Source organism: Solea solea, chromosome 6, assembly GCF_958295425.1.
Source record: "Solea solea chromosome 6, fSolSol10.1, whole genome shotgun sequence".
NCBI classification, from domain to species: Eukaryota; Metazoa; Chordata; class Actinopteri; order Pleuronectiformes; family Soleidae; genus Solea; species Solea solea.
In genome coordinates, this window is record NC_081139.1 from 10,305,219 (window position 1) to 10,332,447 (window position 27,229).

The 27,229-nt window shown below is 40.8% G+C and overlaps 1 protein-coding gene across 10 annotated transcripts in view; it reads left to right on the forward strand.

Annotated features, from left to right (window-relative positions):
* The window catches only part of eif4g3a (eukaryotic translation initiation factor 4 gamma, 3a), a 42,920-nt gene that overhangs the window by 2,435 nt on the left and 13,256 nt on the right, over positions 1-27,229 (forward strand). The window contains exons 2-16 of one of the 10 annotated variants that reach the window (XM_058631053.1): positions 6,915-6,987; positions 9,513-9,680; positions 11,242-11,334; positions 12,265-12,297; positions 14,946-14,966; positions 16,846-17,025; positions 17,939-18,050; positions 18,238-18,398; positions 18,739-18,873; positions 20,207-20,474; positions 21,122-21,901; positions 22,731-22,819; positions 24,226-24,514; positions 24,635-24,759; positions 26,993-27,115. In XM_058631053.1, the coding sequence (XP_058487036.1) occupies positions 6,915-6,987; positions 9,513-9,680; positions 11,242-11,334; positions 12,265-12,297; positions 14,946-14,966; positions 16,846-17,025; positions 17,939-18,050; positions 18,238-18,398; positions 18,739-18,873; positions 20,207-20,474; positions 21,122-21,901; positions 22,731-22,819; positions 24,226-24,514; positions 24,635-24,759; positions 26,993-27,115 (2,650 nt within the window). The remainder of the gene's footprint in view (positions 1-6,914; positions 6,988-9,512; positions 9,681-11,241; positions 11,335-12,264; positions 12,298-14,945; positions 14,967-16,845; positions 17,026-17,938; positions 18,051-18,237; positions 18,399-18,738; positions 18,874-20,206; positions 20,475-21,121; positions 21,902-22,730; positions 22,820-24,225; positions 24,515-24,634; positions 24,760-26,992; positions 27,116-27,229) is intronic. The other 9 variants (XM_058631055.1, XM_058631056.1, XM_058631059.1 and 6 more) reach the window with 9 other exon arrangements.

The following is a 27,229-nucleotide window of genomic DNA, read 5'->3' on the forward strand; positions in this document are numbered from 1 at the left end:
CACAGTCATCAGATAGCAACTTTGCCATGGCAGTTGTACGCATTTAAAATGTACCATTAATTCAGTCCAGCACAGTGACCCTACATCAAATGTTATATATTAGTATTTTTTATTTTTACAATTTGTTGAAAAGGTGCTGTTTGAGTTGTGCAGTCATTTTGGTGTTTTTACTTAACTGAGCCTTTTTAGTGGATTACATCAAAAATGGTCTGTCCTTAAGTATAATAAATTGCGATTTATTAAGAATAAACTGTATAAATACCTATTAAGTAAATCTGTATTGAAAACTGGTCTTCTTTGGCCTGGAATTGTCCTCGCATCACCCGTATGGTCCTTTGATTTAGTGTTGGTGACCTCAGCAACATTAAGATGTCACACAACATTGCATTTTAATGCCCGCATAGACAATTCACCGTCGGACTTCACTCTCCCTGGAAGTCAGAGGTCAAGAATGTGAGAGCTTGTGACTCTCCATCTGGCTTAGGCCTCAGGTGTAGGGGAATTCCCATTTTGAGGTTGTTGGTGTGTTTGTGTTTATGTAGTCGTAAGATTCACAGGGGGCTTGGAGACAGGGTGGACATGCATGTGTGCAGAGCATGAAAGGGGTGCAGTTTGTTTCTGTTCCTGGTTGCCAGAGAAACACCCAGCGCATGTGTCTGTTGCTGCACTTGACAGACAATGGCAGTGCTGCTTAACATTCAGAGCGAGAGGCCAAGGTGGCGCTTCCCACCATCTGCCAACAAAGGCCCAGGACACCCAGCTTGCTTTAGCCCTCCCTTTTTTTTCTCCTTCCATCCCCCAAGGCTCCCCTCTTCCAACTGCTGTCCCAGCTGACAAAACTGAGGGTTTGTCCCATTTCTCCCTGCTCCAAACCTACAGCAGCACTTTTATCTAACTTAGTTAGATGAGTTTTGCACGTTTTTTCTTCTTTGACCTCGTTATTTGTGTTTTGTTACGACAAAAGAATGACAAATTTCCTGTTAAAAGCAGATCATGTCAATTTAACCTACAAGCCAGGAATGCAGTCTCAGTGAGAGCTTGTTAAAAGGTGCATTAGTGACATCATGTATGTACTCAACTAGTAAGTAACAAAGCTCTGAAATTCTACATTTCAGGACAGGTGTATGCAACCTGTATGAAAAGATGCTCTCTTGAGTATAAGCATAGTGGGATGTGAGCTCCAAACTGCTGAGTTGTTTGGAGACAGCATGCAGGACTGATCTTTCCAGAGTGGGAGTGGCCTGATGAAAAAGACATCCTTTACACTGTCTCCCTCTGCCAGTGTTTTTATATGAAGTGATATTCACACATGGATGCATTCATTTGTTTTTGGTCTTGAAATATCTGCATTTAAAGGGCTGGGCAGTAAGTCAGTTAAAACAATTATCGCAATACAGTTATCTTGATTAGCACTGTTCGGAACCTTTTCGGTTCATCTATTAGCTTCTCCCTTTAGCGGTTGCAACAGTGAATCATCTGCCTCGATCTTGTCCTATCCATTGTGTCTTATTTGACCTCATGTCTTCCATCACAAAATCCATGATACTTCTCTGTGGTCTTCCTCTTTTCCTCCTGCCCGGCAGCTCCATCTTCAACATCCTTTGTTCAGTATAATCACTGTTCCTCCTCTGCACATGACCAAACCATCTCTACCTTGACGTTCTTACTTTATTTCCAAGCTGTTCAACCTCACCTGTCCCTTGAATATGCTCATTTCGAATCCTGTCCATCCTGGTCTCAACAAACAAAAATCTCAGCATCTTCATCTCCTGCCTTTTAGACAGTGCCACTTTCTTCAAACCATATATCATTGCAGCTCTGACTACCATCTTGTAGACCTTTCCTTTTACTTTTGCTGCTACCCATCTGTCACACATCACCCTTGACACTTGTCTCCACCCACTTCACCCTGCCTGCAATCTCTTCTTCAGCTCTCTTGTGAACTGTCCATTGTTTTCGATGGTTGACCCCAGGTATTTAAACTCATCCACTTTCTCTATCTCTACGTCTTGCATCTTCATCATACATTCACACACAGGTGTGCTGTCTTGCTCCTACTAACCTTCATTCCACTTATCTCCAGTCCAGCCTCTCGCATACCTCCCTATAAGCCTTTGCCACCACTCCACTCTATTTGCTGCACACATAGACTCTCATCTCCCTGGCTATACCACTTTTACTTTGCCACCTTCTTGTTTGGGATACTTTCGACCAAGATTCCAAATATTTTTTCCCTATGTCCAGAGGATAAACCAAACACCTTCTTGGCTGTATCCCTTACCACATTTGCTGCACTTGCACAGTCAGCTGGTAACTCCTCACTCCTCACTCCTCTAAGAGCCTGCCGCAACTCTTTCCTGAACTCTGCACAACATCCTTCTTTTTCAACTTCCACCTTTTAATCCTTGGCTCTGCCTTCAGTTGCTTCCCTTTCTTGGTTTCCCAAGTAATCCTACAGCCACACTCGCCTCTGGCATCACATTGCAGTCTTCTGCAGAGTAAATACTCTACCTACATTTCTTTTTCATGCTTATGGCACTGCTGGCCAAGTTCAGTACAGCTGCTTTAATCATAACCCAGTGACCTAGTGACAGTTTATGCATGCTGGCTGTTTTTGCTTTCACAGCAGCACAGTAAATTCTTCTTTTTTTTTGTCCAGTGTGTTTACTAATAATATAATTGCCTCGTGTGTCTGATAGACACGGTGTAACAACGAAAGTCGTCATACCCCTCATCAAACCAACTCAGAAGACAACAAAATGTGGAGTATTATGGCTACTAATGGAGCACATGAGTTGACATTATGTTCTAAGTCCCTCTCTCTAAGAAAACCCAACAGTTTTGACCTCTAGTACATTTTCACCAGCAGACTCTACACATGTAAATCATAAACCAATGTTCACACTGATTTTCCAAAATGTCAGTGGTTTCATGGTATACAGCTGTGTTTTTTTTTTTTTTTTTTTTTTTGCATGAGCATGAATGAGTGCTCCAGGGAGGGAGAAGAGTTGAGTGTCTGTGTGTGTCTGCTCGTATTGAGCGAGCAAGAGAGGGGGAGTGGTGCAATTGAGTGTATGTGTGTAAGTGCATACATTATTGGTACTCTAATATGTGTTTTCTGCTAAGTCGGTGGAGTAAATTGCTTATTGCTGCAGTTACTACCACAGTAACTTCTTCAGCTAAGCGCCTAGCATGTGTGGTGAAGCAGTGAAAAGGGTCCCCCGTTGAACAGTGTTTTGCTGCTCCACGTTCCATTCTGTGCCACTGTTGATGACTTCTTCAGATGGATTTGTCGCTGTTGCTCCACCAGGTTAAATCCTGGTTTCACCTGCCAGTGACATAGTTGCCCCTGCCAACCTGTCATGCAGACCAGACAGATCATGTTCATAGCACCCTCTCCTGTCTTTTTCTCCGTCTGTCACTTGACCAGTCAGGTCTGAGGGAGAGTTTGTATGTGTACAGTGGTAGTGCAGGGGTCGGATGGGGCAAGAAGAACTTATCCCGTCAAACTGCTGAACAACTGAGTTCTTTGAGCAATTCGGTTTACTCTTCAAGTTGTTCATGGGCACTTTTCAGTGTTTTCAGTCACACACTGAAAACATGCTGTTGCCTCCATCTGACACAAAACAAATCACTTCCTGTGTGCAGTGCCGGAATGTCACTGGGCGACACAAGGTCTAAAACAAAAGATATTCATAGAGGATAGAGAAGCGCACAGGCTTCCACAACCAGTTTTGCAAAGATTTGGTTTGCAAGAGCTAAATCGCCTAGGACAGGAACAGGAGAGTAAGTAAGTGAGTGAGTGACTGAGTGAGTAAGGCCCTAAGAAGTTTTTGTTTCTGCACCATCTGGGCCGTCTCCACTCACTTCCTGTCCTTAAACTCTGAAACGTTTGCTCTGAGATTTCTCGGAAATCTGCCCCTCTCAAATGAAACATGAAGGAACTTGCCATGTCATGGTTTAGGTTTTTGTACTGCAGCAATAACCCTAACTATCTGATTTGGGTGATACAGATAGAGTTTTTAGTAGAGGTAGACTCAGTTGGGCCAATTTCATGGGCTCATATTTGCCTTTTTTAAAGTAATTGGCTTTGGCAGATTATTATTAATTATTAAGCCAATTATCATATATAATGCATCCTTTTTAGTTTGAAGACCGGTTTGATGTAGTTATTATTTAGTTTATACATTAGATTTATTGAAAATACTATATATAATTGCACTTATATGTTGGAGAGACCATTCATCAGAAAACAATAGCTGAGTACTGTGTTTTTTGTAATTGTTATCTTTAAACAGTTACATTTTATTAAAAAAAAAATTGCCTAAATATATGGTCAATAGAAATAGACGTCAATAATCATCCATTGCCTGATTTCTAAAGATTGACTTCAGACAAGACCCATATCGCTCGACCTCCACAGATGTAAATCATTAATTTATTCTGCATTCGCAGATTACAATTACTTGAGTGGTGCCATCCTCCTGATCCTTACCTGGTACTTTTATGGCCACTGTTCCCCCATTTTTCTCTTTCTCTTTCTCTCACACACTCAGTGTTTTAGTAGTTTACAGTAAGCTAATGATAAAGCGGGATCAGCTTTTCTCTCCTAAAACATTCCAGGTATTATTTAGTCTGGTTGGATGGTGCAGACACATTTTAAGCCACACTGACACACACTCGCTGAAGCACGAGCCCTCTTATAAGTCTTTCAGTTGACATTGTGCCTCCCCTCTATCCTCAAGGAGAAAATGATTGGCGTTCAAACTAATGACTAATGTCTGATTTGTGCGGTAAGCCACTTTTGATTTTGTAGAGGCTAAACAGGTGTTCAGTTTTCTTGGTATGTTCATTTAAATGTCAGTATGTATGTTGTGTTCTGAGGTTAAATAAATCTGCTTACTGGCATTTTGAGTTGTTTTTATGAACTGGCTGAAGTTGCAAGGTCCAATGAAGATCATCCAGAATCTCTTTTTCTCTCATCTTACCTGGTCATTGTTGCATTTCCCTTTTTCTGTCCTTCCCACTGTTGCCGACAACCCCTGTCCTTTAAATGGATTGTCGCTGTTGCTCCAGTAGGGGAAATCCTGGTTGCACCTGTCAGTGGCTTATTCCACACACTCTGTTTACAGTCCTCGACAGAGTTGCCCCTGCCAACTCGTGGTCATGCAGACCAGACAGATCATGTTCATAGCACCCTCTCCCGTCTTGTTCTCTGTTATTCACTTTCCAGGCAAGATATATACTCACTTCTAACACAGTCACAGGAGTGGAACCAGATGTGGTCTTCTGCTGTTGTAGCCCATCTACTTAAAAGTTCAATGTGTTGTGCATTCGGAGAGTCTTCTGCATACCACTGTGGCTGCTTATATGTTACTGTTATCATTTTGATCCAGTCTGACCATTTTCTTCTGACCTCTGGCATCAACAAGGCATTTTGCACAGAGAACTAGTGCTTACTGAATATTTGTCCCCTTTTCAGACCTTTGTAAACCCTAGATCAGCTGTTTGTTGCAGCTTGTCTTGACTATGACTACATGTGTGGATGCAATGCATTGCTGCTGTGTGATTGGCGGAGAAGATATTTGCAATTGAACAGGTGTACGCAATAAAGTGACCAGTGACTATTTAGTTTATTATTATATTACCTTTAATGATTGTCTGCTTTGTGCTATGTGGCTTGGAAGTATTACAATGTGACTTTTTAGACCATAAAGGTTAAAATACTGTGTTGTTGACCATAGTGCTTTGTTTTTGGTCTTTGCCTCACATAAACTTCCATGTTAGACACTAATTCCTCTTAATTTCTGTATGTATAGCACATATACTTTGTGTGGGGATAGGTGTGTTTTTCCAAATACCTTGGTGTTGAAACAGATAATGCTTCCTGCTGTGCATCTGCTATTTGAATTGCGGTCCCTTTTTTTTATTAAAAAAAAAAAGATCCTTTTTTTTTCTCTTCTTCTCCCCCCTTTCTCCTTGTGTTTTCGGTTTCAAGTAGAGATTCTGGCAGGGGGCCAAGAGAGATGACGGTCCCTGCTGGCAAGAGCAGGGTAAAAGATGAGGACTTGGGAGGGAAAGGGAGTCCTGATTTGGAAGAAAGGAAGAAAGCCAGACATTCAGTTTCCCTTAAACCATGTGTCTAGCTGTGTGTGAGTCCGTCTGTCGCAGACAACTGCTCGAGCAGGTTACTAACCACAGGGCTTCCCTTGTCTATGTCACATTCATTATTTGGTTTCCTCTAACATCTGATTTATGTCTGCCAAGTGAATCTTATTATTATGTTTGAATGGCCTACAATAACTACAACGTTATCTCCTGTTGTAAGCCTAGTGCTATAGGTTTAGTCAGTGTCACGGCAGAACATCTTTATGTGATTTATTACTATTATACTCTTTAGCATAACAAAAAAATGTTTATTATTATTAAGATGTTTCTTTGTTATACCCATTTTAGGTGTAAGCGGTTGTATAATCTCAGCTCTGTGTCCCTTTCCTGATAGTCCAGAAATCCGTTTCAGGTTTTCCCTTTAACTCTTGCGAAACAGTGAAGGTACATAGTGTACTCTCAAAGATGGGGCATTTTGGGAGGGGTGGTTGGGGGATCTTTGAAATCCAACTAGCTGTGCTATCGGCCTTTGAGGAAAGCCTTTTGGATCTGAATCGGCTCATGTGTTATATAGAAATCAAGCATTTTCAGCAGAGTTGCATCAGCATTTGCCAAGCTGGAAACTTTCAGATTTGCTTGGCCAAGTTTTGCCCACATGGTCCAGTCAGCAATACTTAGATTAAACAATGTCCTGTTTTGTGAATGTGCAAATTGTGAATCTGAACCCTGTCCTCATTCATTAAGAAGTGAACTTGTTTTAGGTTTCTAGTCTGTCTTTTGTGTTTTCCTTAATGCACCTTTTCCAGACTCACACGGGTTCAGCCATCACTGGATGACCGAATCTTCTCAACACAGACTGGAGTCACTGCAGTCTACAGCGTGAGTCACTGCACTCATTCCCATTCACAAACACGCCACAATACTGTTCATATGCACCTGCATAGATACTGCACTGTATGGATAAATGGACTAAGCATAAACATTGAATAAAGCTGTAATCGAAATAAGTAGAGAGGGACACTTGGCCAACTGTTTTTTCTTTTTGTCATATGCATTATTGTTATTTGTAAACACATTTACATTAAATAATAAATTTGCATCACCTTAGTGACTATTGACAATAATACAGGCACATTTGAATTGACTAGAACCAAGTCAAACATAAAACAAAATTAAAAAAACAACAAAATGTTACACTTAATATGTTGTTTTAGCATGTGCACCTAATGAAATGAAATGAAATGAAATGAAAGTTGTAAATTTACCATGCAGGATAATGGTGCCTATAAAACTTCTCACCCTTCCCTTTATTATTTTAATATTTTATATTTTCAACATTATGTCAGAGTTTTCATATTTGAACAGCAGAACAAGTTTAAATAACTGGTTGAGTAGCTTTTACAGTCATCGTAACGTGTGATGTGATCTGATGTGCTGTGATCTGAGGCTTTGTTGTGGAAACTGGTCACTGCTGCATTCTGCCATTCAGACTCCTTTAGGAACTAATTAACATTTCCCTAATCAGACTTTTGTTATAATATTTCTATTATTCGTGGGTTATACTAACCTGCTACAGGCATCCACATTAGAGCATGAAGAAAAAAAAAACAAGACACAGAAAAAAACTATTCAAATTTACATCCACATGTTGGCGGAACTGTGTGATATTTACAGTTTCATTTTCACTGATGATTGCTCTGCTGCACTCCTGGGCACCTCTGATAAGCGATATACTGTATTGAACTGCAGGGCAGTATTTGTTCAAGGGCTTGGTAGACTATGTAAGACACTGATTTTAATGTGAACCCACCATTAAAGCACATGCTATGTTCATTGTTGCATGTTCGCTAAATGAATATCTGCTATCGAAAAAAGATAAGTGTATGGATTACACTTCAGTTGCATTATATGTGAGAAAAGCCAATAGAATGTGAACACATTGGTAGTGTCAACACTAATCAGTGGCAATATTTCTGTGGGAGGTAACATTAGGTCAGTGTTCAGTGCAAACATTGTACAATAGGGTTAGTGTATACTTGAAGAAGGGCCATTATTCTGTGGACTCCTGTGATTTTGTTGTTTTAAAAGTTCATTTTAGGTGTTGATGCTCTAGTAATGATGACCGTGGAGGAAATAAATCATGTCCATTGCATGAAACAGTCTTTTTGTGAAGTGGATGCTTGGGTTACACATTACATTTTTTTTTTCCCTCCCTTGCCTTCATGTGCAGCCTCTATACAGCTGCTTGCCTCCCCTCCCCCATCCCATCACCCTGTATGTCCTCAGAATCACTTGCCTGTAGCAGAGTAGGCTCCTCCCCTGGCAACAGCAGCTAGATTATTTGCCTTATCCCAGGTCAACTGAGGAAAGTGGGCCACACAGAGACGATGGAGAACTGCAGATCGGCTAGTTTACTATAGAGACTGTATAGAATACTGTCTGAAACTGTTTGTTTTCAGACCTTCTTAGTGAGCCTGTAAAGTGCTAATGGCCATTTTCTGAAGGGCGTGGGGGCTCTGGAGAGCTTATCGAGGTTGTCCCAGTGCATCCTATTTTCTTCCTGCAGTATTCATCCTCATTCTTTGGTGTGACAGGTCTGCAGCAGCACCTGCAGTGGTATCAGCCCACAGCTGCAGTAGTCTATTCTGCTACACTCTCACAAGATAAGGCTATGCCCACACCTGTCATTAACACTATATAATGTAGATGTTTTTAAACCTCTAAAGATATTTGGAGCCTTTGGAAACTCTGCTGGCCCTTGATTGAAATCTGGGTTGTCTTTTTAGTCTAGACTGATTCACCTCTTGATTGAGCTTTGTCAGTCAGGACTGTACTACCAGTTGTTAATGCAAATAGTCTCTGACTTACTTTTTGTCTTACTGTTGGCCCAAGCATGTATAAATTAGTGGGGTTTTTGTTAGTGCTCTTTATAGTTTTTTTTCACATAAATTGTGCACTGAAGAAGCAGTGGTTAAATTGTAGTGTGTAGTTGGTGTGGATATATCCTTAGAGCTGAGTGACGTCTCATCTCACTTGGCTGGTGCCTTCACTGAATCCTCAATTTGCCTCTATCAACAACGCTTACTAACATGACCTGTTTGTACCAGGTGCATGATGACAATCAGAAATGAGGAAATGAGTGGTAATGTAATGTAATCGATTTGACCCATTTTTCTATATGAGGCTCAGACATCATTGCACAATATAATTTGGCACAGCAGGCTGCAGACAAGGCCAGTCTATAGCCAACTGCAGCACTTGCAGGGTCTAATACTGATGCTCAGTTTACATTCCTCAGCAGAGGAAAGGACTAATGGCCTGTGGAATTCTGCCACTGCTGTTCCTCTCTCAGTCTGACATCCTATCTAATGTTGTACCTCTCTAACATTGATTTTGTGATACAGGTACCCAGGCATGCTGGCCCACCTTACACTGCTCATGACATCACAAAGGGACACCCTAATTTGGCGGGTACCCCGCCCGGTCATGCCCACTCCCCGGCGCTCTCTCAGGTATCCGTAGCCACAGCTTCCCAATATCGCTACCCAAAGGGCTGGGAGACAGGCGGAGGGGTGAGTTTGTCACTGTGTCCACTGTCATTCCGTCTGCATATTTATGTTTGACCTCTCAGTTCGTGTCGGTGCTTGTCTCTGTGCTTTCTGTTCTTAAATGTTCTTTTGCATGTTTTAAGTTGTTTAAACATCAGAGTTTTTGAAGGCTTTATTATTTTCTATAATTTTTTGTAACATTTTCAAGCCAATATATTTTGAGTTCTTCTCCACAAATGCATATGTTAATGAAATTAAGTTAGATGATTATATGATATTAAAATGTGATATTACGTGATATAAAATGGGTCCCTGTGCACTGCTGAACACTTGTTTAATTATGTCGCAGTTTAAATGTGCTGATGGGCATCTTGGCCAGTACGATACAATCACAAGATGGTGTCCAGTTCTGTTTACAAGTACAAATATTTCATCAGTGAATGAGCTCTGGTTTGCTGGCAGCTTTGTGCAGCAGCACAGGGTTGTGTCACTGTTGAAAACAACATGGTGTCAGTGTCAAAATAAAAGGTGTAGTAGCAAGGAAGTTATGGTCTTTTAATGGATCACAAAACGTTTAGAAAAAGGTTAGGTTATGCAAATAATTAATTTACTCATTCATTCATCCTTTGTCTACCACTTTATCCTCCACATGGGGGTTGTGGGGCCACTGGAGCTAATCCCAGTTGACACAGGGCAAAAGGCGGGTTATTCCCTGGACAGGTCGTGAGACCATCACAGAGCCAACATACAGTGATTAACTACTGTTCACTCTCACATTCACACCTACAGTCAATATAGAGGATCAAATATTATCAGACTTAAGGGTAGAAGCTTTGATTGGTTGGGATCAAACAAGATAAATTAATTGTATTAGACAAGATAAATAATTAGGTTTTGAGATAGTAGAGGTTGGGGTTACTCCCATTTCTGCCTGTAACCATAATGGCATCCAAATGCAAAGGACATTGACAAAATTCAGTTGACCAGCTGCCTAACGGAACAGAAATAAATCCTTGTTGGCAATTATGGCACGATTCACAGGCGAGTCACCTATCTTTGATTATGACTGCATTACATTCTCTGGATATAAGTGTTATTTGGGAAAACCCCCAAACAAAATTTACCCAGAAACTCCGATTAATCATTAAGAGAGAGACACTGCTGCTCTCTTACAAGCACTTTGAGTCCATGACTCAGCTTTGCTGGATATATGTGACTATACTTGCAAGGAATTTAGCTGTTCCTCTTTACTGTTATAGCCTAATGGGCCAACTGCCTCACTCTGAAGCAGCTTTAGTCTCTCATCGGCCCTCTATAAATAGTCTTTGTCAGCCAGCGCAAACTTAAATTATCACCACCATACTAGAGGAGAGAGAATATCTGTATTAACACAGCTCTGCTCACCAGATAAAGAAAGGGATGGGGGATTTGTTGTCCTCCAGGCTACCAATTATCTTTTTGTGGTGCATAAACCACAGTTGAATACATATCCTCCGAGCAAAATGCAAAGTAATTTTGTGTTGTGTGTGGAAATTTAGTGTACAGCATAACACTCTGTCCATCTTTCTTTTCTTTTTCTTGACAGTCTCCTTACAACCCTGGTCAAAATGCTGTCTCCGCCCCTCTAGTGTATACTACGCAGACGCAGCAAATAAATGCACAGCCACAGAGTCGCCCGGTGAGTGTCCTCCTGTCATTTTGCCATGCAAAGCTGCTCAAGCTTATCCCGTGCTGCTCATGGCAGAGCTATTTGTCATAACTATAATGTTCATTTAATGATCATTGTCTAGGTATGGGTACCGAAACCTGGTAACAAATAGGCCCCTGTGCTAAATTTGGAAATTGTGTATAGTAGTTTGGTGCTGGTAACGTTATTGGACCAATAACTATGTCTATGATGGATTTTAGCCGTTCTGAAGTTTTATTTTTATTGATCCCCATCCACACATTTTTAAATTTGCAATATTTTGGTTAAGTCAAAGCAGCTATTAAACCATCCCACACCTGCCTTAATTTATTCCGGTCCAAGCCAAATACAAAAGTTCTGTAAATAAATGCTTTATTTTAGCATTATACTTTTAAGATGCTGTAACTGCTCTGAAATAGCATCAATAGTTTTAATACTCCAAAATGTTCAGACGGTGGTTCTTTTTTTAACCTTTTCAGGAGAAAAAAAGTCGTGGCTGGTGTTGTTATTTAACGTTTAAACATCTTGTTTGCCATTTTAGTGATTTGTCAGTCCTGTTATTGCTTGCTTAGTTTATTGCTTGCTTAGTCATAATACTTGTAAATAATTATGTATCATCATCGTTTTTGAAGAATCTCCTAAATCAACACAACACTTGGACTTAGCGCCACTAAATAATGTTATTATATCATCTTTGCCTACATCCATCTGGTACTTGAAGCAAAAATGATTAGCAAATACCAACTTCCACATCTGCGTGCTACGCCATGTGCCACATGTCTTTAAAGCTTTGTTGCTCTGTGGTTTTTCTAGCATTTGCCTCCATCACTCATCTGATCTCTGTGTCTCTCTTGTGCTCTCCCCCGCTTTGCCATCACTGCTTCACTCTCTTTGCTGGACCTCTTCTCACTCCCCTACCAGTTTGCTACGGGCCCTCGACCAACCCATCATCAGGTAACTTACCCCTCTGTTCACCCTTCATGCTCTCCCCTCTTGCATCATCATCACCAAAGCAGTGTGCTGGTACCTGCCCACAAAGGGCTGTTCCTTTTAAGTCTCAGCTTTGAAAGCTATGAAGTCTAATGTATATAGTGAAAGAGGTTTTAATAATTTGAGTGGGCTGATACACAATTGAGATTTTATACATTTAGGTGCAAAGAGCTGTCTCCCGAAGAAGTGATTTTGGTCTTTTTTAATATTAGGCTGATTCACCCGATTTAGACTTGATTACATCCTCATGACTACATCTGTATTCGTAAAAGGCATTTTCAGATAGAATCTCCATAGTAACACATCTAAGCGTGCATATCACATGACAATTCAAGTAAACTAGGTATGCACATGTTGGTGTAAATAGGACCCTGACTCACCCCTCTGCAGGTATTTCCCTAGTTTCAAAAAGTGCAACTAATAAGAAACTACTTTTGTGAAAAGTTTGTAACGGGGAAGTAATATTTTGTAAATGCCATTGCTATTTCTACTGTAATCACTAAGAAATAACTTGGTAATAAAAAAAGAAAATGTGTGGGTATATTGGAGGATGAATGTCAAATTTATAATATGGCAATAATCAATCATTTCAAGTGCTTTTAAAAAGAATAATATAACTAGAGGCAGACTTCTGTTTGCCTTGTGTTGTCTTTTATGAAGACTATGAAACTTAGTGTTTTATTTGTGCTGCTGCCTGTCATGGCCAGGTCTTCCTCCCAAAAGAGGCTCTTAATCTCATTGGGACCTTTTACAGGTTAAATAAAGGTTGAATAAGATTTAAAAACTCTCCTTATGACTACACTTTTGCTAATACTGAGCAGGACATTGCATCCAAAATTAGATGATATGGGGTATTTTGCTGAAAATGGAAAAGGGGGCGTTGCTGTTTTTGTGCATACATAGTTAAAGCTGTCTAAATGTGGCAGTGACTGACAACACCATCATGATACAATGGTTTCATTTGTCCTAGTAAATGCGTCAAGGCACTGCAATTAGTTCAGGCTGACATTTACGGTCTAAATTAACCATAATCTAAATTTATCAATATGCAACGCTTAATTTTCTGAGTATAAGAAGACAGAGTTATGAGGAATAGTATCCAGTGGTCGTCAGGTACACTGTAGTCGAGCAAAGTCCACACAACTGTGTGGACCGGCCTCAGTGTTTGCCTCTGTTCTTGACCCTTGTGTATGAATCATATCTGACAACTGACACTCGGTGAGCCAAGGTCATTAGATTATGACAAGCATGTTAATGTGCTTGTATCTGATATTGCAGTATTTATAATGTTTGTGTTCTGCCTTAATTATATATAATGAATATATATATATATATATATAATACAGTATAAGATATATCTATATTAGACCTGTGAAGGTGCTGACACGATGTGTCACTCTTGAGATGCATGTGTTGCTCACAGCACACCAGGTCCCTGAGATATGCCCTGTGTGAGCTGTTGTCGAATGTACTCACCTTCTGGATCCTTCTATGTGGGAAAATGTTTAACACACTATTAATAGTATGGTGTTAAACTGTATAGGTTGTGTTTATTGGCGTTGCTGTGTATACACACACACACACACAAGTGCATGCTCTGACTGTCACAAAACAGCACTGGGATCTTTTGTGCCACCACGGAAGTGGAGTTGGAAACCAGATGTAGATGAACAGTGGCCTTTTTCATACTAGTTGAGAAAACAGCCATTGTCTTGCTGAAACACACTCAATACACAGTGGAAGGGCACTGAGAGGGATCAGAAAATAAATTAATTTGGCCAAAATGCAAGTCGGTCTTCAAACAACCATCTTCATTATTTCATTTTATTCCCCTACTTATCAGTGTAACTGACTTAAGTGTTCAGACACAGCTTCTGTGTGTGTTTGAGTGTGAAGTAAAAGGTCAAAGCTTGTTAAAAGTATGATTACCACTGAAACAAGTAAATGTTCATGTAAATTAATTGCAGTTTAAGTCGTCAATGTGTCCACTTGTGGTCCCTTTTCTGCTGTACAGTGAAAACATCTTCCCACAAAAGATATTTACTGAATTTTCTTTGTCATAAATATTACACCCAACTACTAGGGTAGTGAGGTGACACTTATCACTGTCATAAAACGGAAAGATGTCTCTACCGAAGACATCACGTCTGTTGCGAAGTCAGCACTGCAGGTGATAGTCAAGACCCACTGGGACTGAGAAACTGCAGTTTAGCAAAACAAGGCGTTAAATTGGCAAGTGCTGAAGGCTGAGGCTGCAGAGTTTGAGGAAAGTCACGCAACTTGAAGTAAAATGCTTGTTTATGTGAGAGAGGCTTGTGTGTGTGTGTGTGTGTGTCATGTTAATGTGTGCACATGGTGCCAATGCTGGTAATATTTTAAAGGACTTTACTGATCAGCGATAAATCAACCCTGATGCTGAGTGTCTTCCACATTGTACACTGTAAAAACATTTCGGTCAGAGTTCCTACATACCAGTGACCATGTCATATAGATTAAAACATTAGGTTGGATAAGTTCCTTCTTTCATGTGTGTGGGTGAATGCTTGTTTTTTTTGTATTGAGGCTTCAGTCTCCCATTGGCTTTTTTCTCTTTCCTGCTTTCAATACTCAAGGGAGGATTCAGGCCCATTCAGGTAAAATTAACCTATGTGGTTAAAGTCTCTCAGATCTGCATGGCATGATGGGGATCGTCCCTCCTGACTACTAACCCTGTACATTCCCCTCATTTTCACTACAGCGTGCGCTCACTCGAGAGCTCCTTTATCATCATGACATGTATATGCCCTGTTATTTATCCTGTAAAGGATTATTACTGGGCGTTTTTTGTAGTATTTTCTCCATTTCATTGTTCATTTTTAACAAGCTTGCATAGTTTGAACAGCATGTGAGTTAAAAATAGATACAGAAGTGTTTCTTTTCCTTTTGTATGTCCATGTGAAAAGTGTCTGCAACCTGTTAGAACTATGTAATATATAATGTCAAAGCAGACTTTAAACCTCTGTCACTGAACACTTTTTGTTTGATGATGTCAAACACTGTTCTGTTGACTCATGACTGTATTGAGACTGTGTTACGGTAATGAGCGGTTTCCTGGTCGTTTCTCAGACTTCCACAGGGCTATTTAGAGTAAAGCCGTTGAACATAATTTATTTTGTTAAAAGTGATTTCCCGCTTAGGTATTTTTAGACAGTCTTAAAGTATTGTTTATACTGCTGTCCTTTGCCGGAGCTCACTGATTATGTAAAGGCATCCCTAGTCTGAGCCCCCCTTTTTTTTTTTTTTTTTTTTTTTTTAAAGTATTTTCTGTCCAGACACGAAGCTCATCAAACTTTAAGCTGACAGATCTTGCTCTGCAGTATTCACGCTAGCTGCAGTCATCACAGCAGCTGTAGTTTCTATGTTGTCAGTGCTCTGTGATCCACAAAAAAAGGCCGTATTGCTGCTTGATGAACACACTCATGTTACGTGTTACATGTTTAGTACAGCTGCAAGGTTGGCTGAGCAGCTTGAGCACAAAAAGAGGTATTTGCAGCCATTCAGCAGTCCTGGGGCTTTTTTAATAGCTGTGGAGTCTGGTATGGCCAGTGTATAGTGTAAACACACAATCACCTCAGAGTGTCTCTTCATAAATCCTTAAGTGTCCAACACTACTATTCAAAAGACATAAAGACATAAAAGACAAATCACCCACAGGCAAAATACATCAAAGCAACAGTGTCAATGTCTGTGTAAGTGGCAAATATAATGTGTATTTGTTGTCAGTAAGTGGCACCAGGTGTCGGAAGTTAAGAGATGATAGACTTAATGAGGCTCTGTTAATGAACATAAAAATCTTTACAATTAACTAAGAGCAAAAAAGACACAACAATGATGCAAAGTGATTGGTGGTTTTTTACTTGTATTGCTAATTGTGACTTTATGCACCTTTTTATAGGATGCAATAATCTTGTTCAAAATCAGTAGTATGTATGTAGTACAGAGATTAAAATTTCTATTTGCCATATTTTATTACATTGAACATTTACAGAACACAACACAGATTATTAAGTCATGGTTTTAAGGCTTTTGTTTAGTTGAGTAGGTGATTGCATGGAAAATATTTAGGACAAAAGTGTCTCTAAAATGGCTTGTGTTCCCAGCTTTGATGATGGCATTCATTTCAATCATACTACTGCTGGTTAAATGGAGGAATTAATTGAGATTGAAAAAAGTAATTTAGGTGTGTTTTGTCTGAAAATTCTTGACCACAGTGGCTGAAAAGTGATGATCTGCAGCACTGATGAGAGATTTTGTGGTTTCTATGGCTACTGATTAAAAATCAGAGGCCCTTCACTCTGAGAAATGTGTAGGCCAGAGATTGAAGACATCTGAAAAATGGAACTTGTTTGTATTTTAGATAAAACGTGGCAGCTTGCAGAATGAGACTGCTGTCTCTGGGGTAGTATTAAATGCCTTGTGTTGTTTCTGTTTTTTTTTTTTTTTTGTTTGTTTTTTTCCCATATGTCCTTTCAGTTTTTCCAGAGGGCTCAGATGCAGACTGCAAGGCCCACCATGCAGACAAACGCGGCTTCCATACGGCCTGGCTCGCAGACTCCCACAGCGGCCGTCTACCCCACAAATCCACCAATCATGATGACCATGCCACCCATGCCTTTCCCCTCCCCACAGGCTGCACAGTACTACATCCCACAGGTAAAACAAACACTCTACACTACATCTTAAAATTACAATTGAGCTGTAATTTGTGGGTGTCGAACATTGTTATTATCAGGGGCCATTTCAGTTTTATACCATCCTTTTGAGTGCTGTACTAAATTATGGATCACATTTATCACACTAGCCTCTCCATTATGGCTGACACCTCTTTTGTTTAGCAAGATGGTAGACATGATGAGGTATTTTTATTTTTTTTATTTTTTAAAGGTTATGGACAGTCATTATCTTTAGTTTAAAGGGAGCAGTCCACTCACAAATGTAGGTTAACTGAAGAGTGAATGCAAACTTCAGTGCACCTCTTCCACCACATATAATTCTTACGACATGAATTCCAGAAGAGGAAAGTTGTTGTGCTTAGTCTAGACCGTGTTGCCTTTCAGCTACATGCTTTTGTATTGCGTGTTAGAAACATCAGATGGTTCCCCATTAAACAGCTCAACAAACACGTCTAGCTCTCTTAGTTAAACCTCCGTAACCTGAAACCTCTTGACAAATGCCTGAAGGAGGTTTGTGTGTTAAGATGTGACAGCAGGCTTTTGTTCTTGTAGAAAAGAAAAATGTGGTGTTTGCACACATTGTACAATTTTACACAATGCTCTAAAGAGGCAACAAGGCACTCCTCCACAGATTCTACACAACAAAAACATATTTTCTGTTAAACAAAAAATCCCTAATTGGAAAAGCCAATAGTTACTGTAAAAAAGGTCATGAGAGATGTAATGTATGCAAGAAAATCTTGATACAAATTGTTTTCTGAATCGTGCAGCCCCACTGTACATCAGTGTCTCTGTTAGAATGTGGTCTTATGATCATAGCATCATAACAGAAATGTTTTTACTTTGATGATGTGTTTTGTTAATGCATCTCCCCCTGTCCTCCTTACTTGCAGTATCGCCACAGTGCACCCTATGTGGGAGCTCCTCAGCAGTATTCTGTTCAGCCCCCGGGATCTGGCACCTTCTATACTGGTCCAGGTCCAGGGGAATACCCTTCTCCATATCGTGAGTAATTAATCCATCTCAAACATCGCAATTAAAATCTGAATTTTAACCTCAGAGTTGTATAACATACACATTGCTTATCAGTCTTGTGTGTGCCCCCAGAACAGGGAGCCTGTCAGTGTTGTTGTTTTTTTACTAAAATGTCTTCTCTTGTGTTTTGTTTTTCTTTTCTTGGAAATTCATTCAGATCCCCTCAGGTACCCCCCACCTGTCTCACCCTCTGTTCCTGCTCCCGTTCCCACAGCTGGTCCACCTTATTACCCTGGACAAACTGTGTACCCCCCCTCACCCCCCATCATAGTGCCTACACCACAGCAACCTCCACCAGCCAAGCGCGAGAAGAAAACAGTGAGTATCTTAGTAGTTAGTAGTGCTAGTAGTGGTTGCAATTGGACATTGCTGCTCATGTAGTTGAGTTCAGTTCAATTCCATTTAGGTTCAGTTTAGTTTGTGATCAAGACGCAGCATTGGTCGGTTGCCAGAGTCTGTATAGCAGTGAACCGGTAGTGGAGCTGCTGTACTGAGGTCCCATCAATACGCCTACCTGCCCACATTTCTTTCACATTTGTCCTGTATAGCTATCAGTTTTTAATGCAGCTGATGGCACAAATATGCACAAATATGTGGCTGAGGTACCATTGTTCAAAGACCTGGATGCTTTAGTGAGGTCTCTTTTTTTGTGTCATTGTCCTCCCAGATCCGTATCCGGGACCCCAATCAGGGTGGCAGGGATATCACAGAGGAGATCATGGCAGGGGGTTCAGGAAGCAGGAATTCAACTCCTCCTGTCGGTCCCCCCTCTTCTACCCCCACCCCACCACAGGTATGGAATCCTTCACACTCAGGCTGTTTTCAGTCATATACTCTGGTTAATGTCTGGATACTTCAAACAATCTCCAGAGTTTGCTGTTCACATACAACAAAAGCAGTGGGGATAGTGTGGGTTTGGTGCTGTCACAGCAGCAAGAGAATCTCTGGAGGATTCAGGTGAAGAGGTGGTGTTTGGCTTGAGAATACAGGAGGAAGAACACTGAGCCATTCACTCAAAGTGGATTCCCCAGAGTTGGTGCTCATCCTGACATTATCCACATATTAGACTAGGTCACTTGGCAGGAGAATCCCCGGAAAATGCCCTGAGCGACCCTTGCAGACTTTCAGTTTGTGAAAGCAGCTTTCGCTCTAAGAACATCTTGTGTTGCTTGGTGGCAGTGTCAGTCTCTGCTCTGCTCACCACATACAGTATGTTCAGACCTGCAGGAGCAAAAAATATTTTTTTCTTAAAGAAGTAATAAATATGCTGTTATCTTACCAGCCACTTCCTACCTGTCACTGTTTCTATTCACTCACTGTTTTTTGTTGTTTTTTTTTTTTTACAGTAGATTGAATTCACTGTGTTCTGTTTTAGTCCTACAGAAATCCACTCAGGTTCCTAAACCTACAACTTGTATTCCTAAAGCTTGCAATATGAAACACTGAAACCAATAATGACACAGTGTCAATGTGTGCTTATGATATGGTGACCCAATCACAAATTAAATATTTTAAACTTTGGAATATGACTAAATACAGAGTTTATCTGGCATTAATCCATTTTGTTTGGCTTGAATTAAGCTGATGTTTGTTTAAGTTACACTTTAAGTCTTAAAAGCAATGGATTTAACTAACTAGTAAAGAGCTTAATAGAAGAGGAATCATCTGTGTTCTGTGTTATTGTGGTGAAGCTGAACCACTGTACTAACTTTTGCTACAATTGTTACACTTTGCTGAATTAAGTGGGATGTTGTGACTTCTTTCTTCCATGTGTTTTCTGTGGATGTTAACATTGTCTTTCCTCTTTCTCTGTCTTTTTGTACCCCCTTTGATTTGTTTCTTTACGTATCAAACCCCCTTATTCTGCATTGTTCTAAGGCATTCCCCTACTCTTGTCACTCTTCTGTCATTGGTCTTCACTCCGTCTTGTTCCCCTCCCTTTTTTGTCCCAACCATACCCCATTTGACTCCTTATTTCTGCTTAATCCTGCATTTGGGCTTGCTTGTTCATTGATTTATTTGTATGTGCACTGCTTCATCTCTTTGCCCGTCTTTCTGGTTTTCTGTGTTGCTAGTTTTTATGGCCACACCCTCATTATCCTCACATTTTCTACCTCAAATCGCAGCAGCAGCTGAGCAGCAGCCAGACCCCAGAGCAGCAGCAGCCATCGCAGCCTCAGTCTCAGCCTCAGTCCCAGTCCCAGCCTCAGCCTCAGCCTCAGCCTCAGCCTCAGCCTCAGCCCCAACCTCAGCCTCAGCCTCAGCCTCCTCAACCACAGCAGTCCATTCTTGGAGGCTACACAGTGGAACCACCGCAGCCCCAACACCCCCAACCTCCTCAACCGCCACAGCAGTCGGTGACAACAGCGGCTTCAGACAGCAAACCAGGGCCAGGTCTGCCCATTTGTCATTTTTAAAACATCCACGACTCATATCATAACAAGAGAGGGGGCTTTCAAAAACACTAACCCAGGCAGTTTAACTATTGTTTTTATGTTGATATAATTTATAAAAAACATTCTTTAGAAATGTATATTTAAATTTATATTTACAACCCCTCCATAGTGCTTTTACCCAAGTAACCCAACACTGGAAACTTTGATCCCCAGTCATATATGTATCACTTACTTTTACTCCAACACACTGCACACTGAATGCTTTTACCTACAAATCAGAATTGTGATGTTGGCAGGGCTCCATGTATTTAGCTGGAAAATGTTACCCTCACTTTTCAGAATAAGCTTTAGAGACAGTTCTGTCGTTTATGTGTGTTTGTAAACTTCAGGCTTCAGATTAACTTCTTAAGCACTGTAACGCACAAAGTATTGGAACAAGCCAAGAAAGAAATAATAAATAAAATATAAATACACTTGGGTGAAAATATGTCCAATAAAGAAAACAGCTGTGCCATTATTGTTGCAGATGAATTTACTAATGTCTAACAGAGTAAACAGAGGGAGGACACTACATACATTTGTCTTCAAAGGCCATCAAACACTTTATATGATTGACATGTCTGTCTCTTCTCTTCCCCCTTGCAGATGATGCACCAAAACTGGAGCCTGTTATCCAGAAGTCTTCCTCACCTGGCCTTGTGCAGCCTGAAGCCCCTGTGGAGAGAGTGGAGGCAAACACACCTGTAACTGAGCCCACTTCTGCTAGTGAACAAGAGCTTCCCTTCCCTGCCTCACTACCCACCCATGTTAACCTCCCACTTACAGTGGCCAACACAAGTGAACGTTCCTCAGCCAGGGAGTCCACTGCTTCTGCCTCTTCTTACTTGTCTACGGTTGGGGAGCAGAAGCCCTCTTTGGCAACACCTCAGACTCTCAACACAGACAAGCTTCTTTGTGACGCCCCAAGAACTTTGGCTGCTTCGCCTGTGTCAGCCGCCAAAGCTTTAAATGGCCTTGCAGAGTCTAGGACTGAGCTAGACACCGCAGCTCATGAGTCTTCAGTTATGTCCTCTGCTGCTCTCCAGCCACAGGCCTCTGCCCCTGCTTACAGAGAGGTCACTTTCTCTGAAACTCTGCCTTCTGATGTGAGGCCAGAGGTTCCCATTGCTGCTGTGCTCGCCTCTATGGCACCTGTGGCTGTGGTGCCAGTCACCCTGAGCTCAAGCCCTGCCCCGGCTTTGCCAGTTATGCTCCCCCCTGGACTTCCGCCTCTAGTGCAGGCCACAACAGAGGCCGACGAGCCTAGCAAACCCTTAGACACTAAAGAGCTTGCTCCCAGAGTGGGTACTGAGGCACATAGTGGCATTACTGACAGCAAAACAGAGTCCCAAAAACAGACTCTCATCAGGAATAGTCCCACTACAGGTACACTATCTGTTACATTTCAGCAGCTGTAAGACAGACAGAATCAGTTTGTGACTAATAAGTTACATTTATCTTTAGAATGAGCTACTGGTAGTCCTCACATGAGATTGATTCATGGACCTGTTATTTTAATAATTGTATTTGCCAGAGATGAATCTAGGCTGTGCTTGAAACCAAACTGAAAATTATTAATAATACTAAAAGTTAGAACCTAAGTTAAAAAATGTAAGTGACATGTATATAGTAATTACTGACAACATGTAGTGCTACATGTTGTCAGCCTTAACTAATGATATTTACATAATGTGACAGTGATGTCATACACTGTTCATCTGTTTGGGTTTCAATTCTTAGCCTAATTTTTTCATCGTCGTCGCCCTTTGCTTTCAGTAATAACAAGAATAATTTTAAGACAAAGTTTATCAGTGAAGAATTGGAATTGATCAAATAAGTGGAATTGATCAAATATTGTAAGATATACAACTTTTTTTAAATAGAATAGATGTCATTCATTTTATCCTTGAAACCTCAGAGCAATGCTGTGACAGAGACTAGTGATTAACTTACCTTTATATTTAATCCCTCTTTTTCTGCTTTTCTCAACTACTAAGTGCAAATAATGTTCATTTATGTGGTCAGAAATGAATGAGGTTTAATACATTAGTCAATTAGTCAAGAAGTGATTTGCCAGTTGTAGGGTTAGATTATGTCTGTCTTACCATCACTGCTTTTTATAACACCAATTTTACTTCTAAAATTCACTGTGGTTCTGCTGTTTACTGACTGGCAGTGGCTAATATGATGTTTCTGTGTCTGTGTTGTCCTACAGTAAATCAAATGGCTTCTGCAATACCAAAGACCTGGAGGAAACCAAATGAAGAGATTGGGGCAGCAGACGGACCTCAAAAGGAGGACAAGGTAAAAGCAAAAAATTAAAATAGAGGCTCCTTCGCTTCACAATGCAAGGCGAAAGGGAATGTATAGATCATTTCAACTATAATTGTGTGCTTTTACAGTCTTTTTGTACAGTTTTTTACCTTTTCCAAATGGTTGATATCTCATGTTACTACATGCCTTTTTAAAAATGGCTAACAAATGTCAAAGGAAGTGGGACAAAGGTCGACAGAGAGGAAAGGCACAATGTGGGCATTAGTTCAAGTGAAAAATGTTTCCACGTGTGTTTAGGGAAGCAGACATAAATGACTTTGGGTGTTGTTACTATCCAGGAGTTATCCATCATCTTCATTGCTTACACAGCCCACTGGATATCAAATCAGCTTTGTCCTGTGCTTGTTTCCTTTCCTTTATTGTTTTGTTCCGGGCTTGTAACTGAGGGATAAATTTAATGCACCTACTACCTGTTTCCGAGATGGTTAACGGGTGTTTTTAGAACACACTCAACACCCACCTATGAAAATATAGTGCGTCATGGGAGCACCCACAATAAGTTAGTGAGTTTGACTGTTAAAAAAATGGATCAGAATTTTTTTTTGGCAGTTGATATAATTAGAGTATTAAGAGATCAGGTTCTCTAATGTGAGTATTTGTCACTTATATGTCATATAAATGAATTATGGACTGTTGGTCCAAAACAGACAGACAAACGTTAATAGAGAAAATAATTAGTAGGTTTCAGTCAATTGCGATATTAGGCGTTACACTAACATTTGACTACTATATGCAGAAACACACAGTTTCTCAAACATTTTTAGATATGGTAGAAATATAATAAAATTTGCAAGCCACAATAGCTAAGACTTGCAAGATCAGCTTTTGATTTGTGATGCATTTTTCTTTTATTACATTTAATTCTATTTGATGATACACTGAAAATGGCTTAACTACTTACAATAATTGTCACTTTGCTGTAATTGATTGTTTTGTCAGCCAAGAATAAATTAGGGCCTTTCACTTGAACAAGTCGATTGTTCTCCTATTGTTCTCCCTCTTCTGTTCATTGTGCAGCGTCTGATCCTTTACAACATCCTCAGCTCATCCTGTCCCATTCTGACCTTCATCATCTTCCACTCATCCATGCCTACACAGACATTTCGATTCATCCATCCCTCAGTTTCCTGTGTTTTACACCCTCCTTATGTGTCCATGTATTTCACACACTGCAGATGACTCACTTGTCACCTGATAACCAATAATTATAGACGGTGTGATTTATAATAAATAGTGTTGCTGGTAGTTTTTCATTGGGATTGACTCTTTATTTCGTTCTCAGGCAGCTCTTTTGCACAACCCTATTGCAATGCATGATAAATGTTTGCTGACAAATATAGGGAACCTGAAAACTGAATATCCTCACATCCTTACAGGATGAGCCGATGTCAGTGGATCCTCCTGCAGGAGACCAGGCCCTGCAGTCTGCTCCACTGAGAAACAGCCCAGTGCCCCTGCCATCAGTCTTCGCTTCCACCCCTGCTGCAGCTTCTGCCAGCAGCCTGGAGGCTGACAGAAAGTCTGTAACCCCAGAGGAGAATGGGGAAACTGAGATGGAGCCCATGAGGAACGGAGCCGGCCACACCTCAGAGACAGAAAGCAGTGACAGTGGAGCCGCCCCTGGAGACAAGGAAAACTCCACAGGGGCTGCGCAAGATATAGAAGGTGAGACAGACCTTATTAAGTTTTATATGTAGAATCACAATGTTTTTTGTTTGTATGTTTTGATAGCTGTTTATTTACTCTTTGTCTTTCCTTTCTCTTAAACCCTACCTGGTGGTCCAGACCTGTCTGACCCCAGTGGAAAGCGTCAGTATAACCGGGACTTCCTGTTGGGTTTCCAGTTCATGCCTGCCTGCGTACAGAAGCCTGAGGGACTCCCGCCAATCAGTGATGTGGTGCTGGACAAGGTAAGTCGAGCCGTGTTTCCATCAAGACACCGTAGCTGAGATCTGTAGCTCCACCGGATCCACCCATGCCGGTCAGCTGATTGGGCAACCGAACAAACACTCCATTGCGACCCCCAATCTATTCTCATACATAGCTTGATGTGTCATTGAGACAAACAGCCACAAGCTGAGCAGGTAAAAAAAGCTGCTGGATGTCCTCCATTGTTGTGCAGTGTCGCGTTTGTGGTCGCCACAGCAGTATTGCTATGTCACGCTACATATCTCGCTGACCCGGTCAATGGACACAGCTCAAACTCGGCTTACATGTTAGTGTACTGTTCTCAGTTGAAACGCAAGCCTGACCAGGGCATTACCATTCCAAACCATAGTGTTCTCTACCAAACAGAACGGTACCATGATGGAAGCATGGCATTACAGACAGATCTTTCATAGGTCGTTAGACAAAAAGGATTGACCATGATTAAACCTCCATCAGTGTAGATAAATCTATCTATCTGTACAGTTTGTTTCCTTACCAGATGACAAACTGCCCCTAGAGACCTCTCTCTATTAGTGGCTCTAAGGCCGTGCCACACTGTATACTGATCTGTATACGTCGAGAAACATCTTGCTTTTCTTTTGGCACGCAACTGAATAGAATAAATCAATTCATTCACACGCTGTACGAATGTCAACATGGCCCCAGTCTAAGAATGGAAAGTGGCATGGGAATTTTTTCCCCCCACGTCAAATTTTTCATTTTATCTGATGAGAATTCTCTCAATAAATGGGGTAAATGTATGAGTGACCAAACACTCTTCTGTCTTCCAAATCTGTTAAAGTTGTTTGTTTTTCTGACCATTAGTTAAAACCTCAACTGTTAGTAATGCGTGGGACCCACGGTCTAGTCCGCAGGGTGCATGTGTTAGGGTGGGTTGGTAAAAGACAGCAAAGAAGGCACCATTACAAATTAACTATGAGTGACTCTCCACCAGCTTTTTCTCTCCCTCCGTCCCATCTGGAGGCATTACTTCTCTAAATACCCTCTCCTCTCCATGCTGGCCAGAGTGGGTCAGACAGACAGACAGACAGATAGCATAACTGAAATATCAATATTTTTGCAGTCTGCTTTTGTTCATTTTGGCCACACTGTCTTTTGACTTATGTGATTAAAAAACTGTCCTAATACCCTAATTATTATGAAGATTTTTGCTTTTATTGAGGTTGCAACAATTAGTACATAAGCCATCAAGCAAAAATGTGAAACTTTATGCGAGTCCATTTATATCACAGTAAATATAGAGACATTTTGGACTGTTAAGTGAGCTATTTGTGTAAAAAAAAGTTAGGCTCTGGAAAATTGTAAAGGGATTGGCATTCATTTTTTTAAGATTACAAACAGAGCAATTGACTATTAAATAATAATCGGGATAGATAAATCATTAAAACAATGGCTGGTTGCTTCCCTAATGTTGAATATCAAACAGCGCCATAAAAAACATAGTTTTTTGTTACAGGCTAAAAGCAGCAGGCTGTGTTTTAAGACTTGCTTTGCTTTGTTTGATTGTGTGCACTGAATCAAAGATGCACCACAGAGAGTTAGGTTCATTCCCCTGATCCCCACATATGTATGGGTGGAGCATATGGTCCACTGAAATGCTGTTTTGATTAAAATCACATTGCTATTATGTCACACTTGGCAGTGTTAAGAGTCCAATCCCCCTCCCCCAATCTCTCCAAAAAGAACAACCAGACGGGCAAACATTTGATTGGTACGATCCCATACTCTTGTATTCTCTGTGGGAGACAGTGAGATCTCACTCGGTATGGAATTGAGAGGAAGTTAAGGACAGCTGAAAGACAAAGAGCTGGATTTGTTCATCTCTCCTCCCCCACAACTATCTCACCCTCTCCTGCGTTCCTTCCCTCCTTCCCTTCCTCCCTGCCTTCCACATCTGGTTCTGACTTCTGTTGCTGAACGGCCCACAGAACCCAGCAAGCTTAATTTACCACCAGTAAATACAATAAAAATACATAAACCCACAAGCTGGTAATGTGGTGGTATAGCTGCCATTTACAAAGGGTCACCTTTTCACACACACACACACACAATTTCTTCTCTCTCTCTCTCTCTCTCTCTCTCTCTCTCTTTTTTGCCCTATTGCTGGTATTGTTGGGGATCACTGCTCCCCCTGCTGTTCACCACTGTGTCTGTGTGTGTGATGATAGATTTTTTATCTTTTGTGTCTTACAGATGAACCAAAACAAGTTGCCATCTCGAGTAGTGGATTCAAGGGTGATTTCCAGAGGACCTGATTTCACACCTGCCTTTTTGGCAGATTTTGGCAGACAGATGACTGGAGGACGAGGCGCTGCAGTAAGTCACACATTAACACATACACACAAGTGTGAGATCATTCATGAAATTGAACACACACACACAATCCCCTACGTTCTACCCTCTGTGTCTCTTGAGCTCTTAAAATAGAAA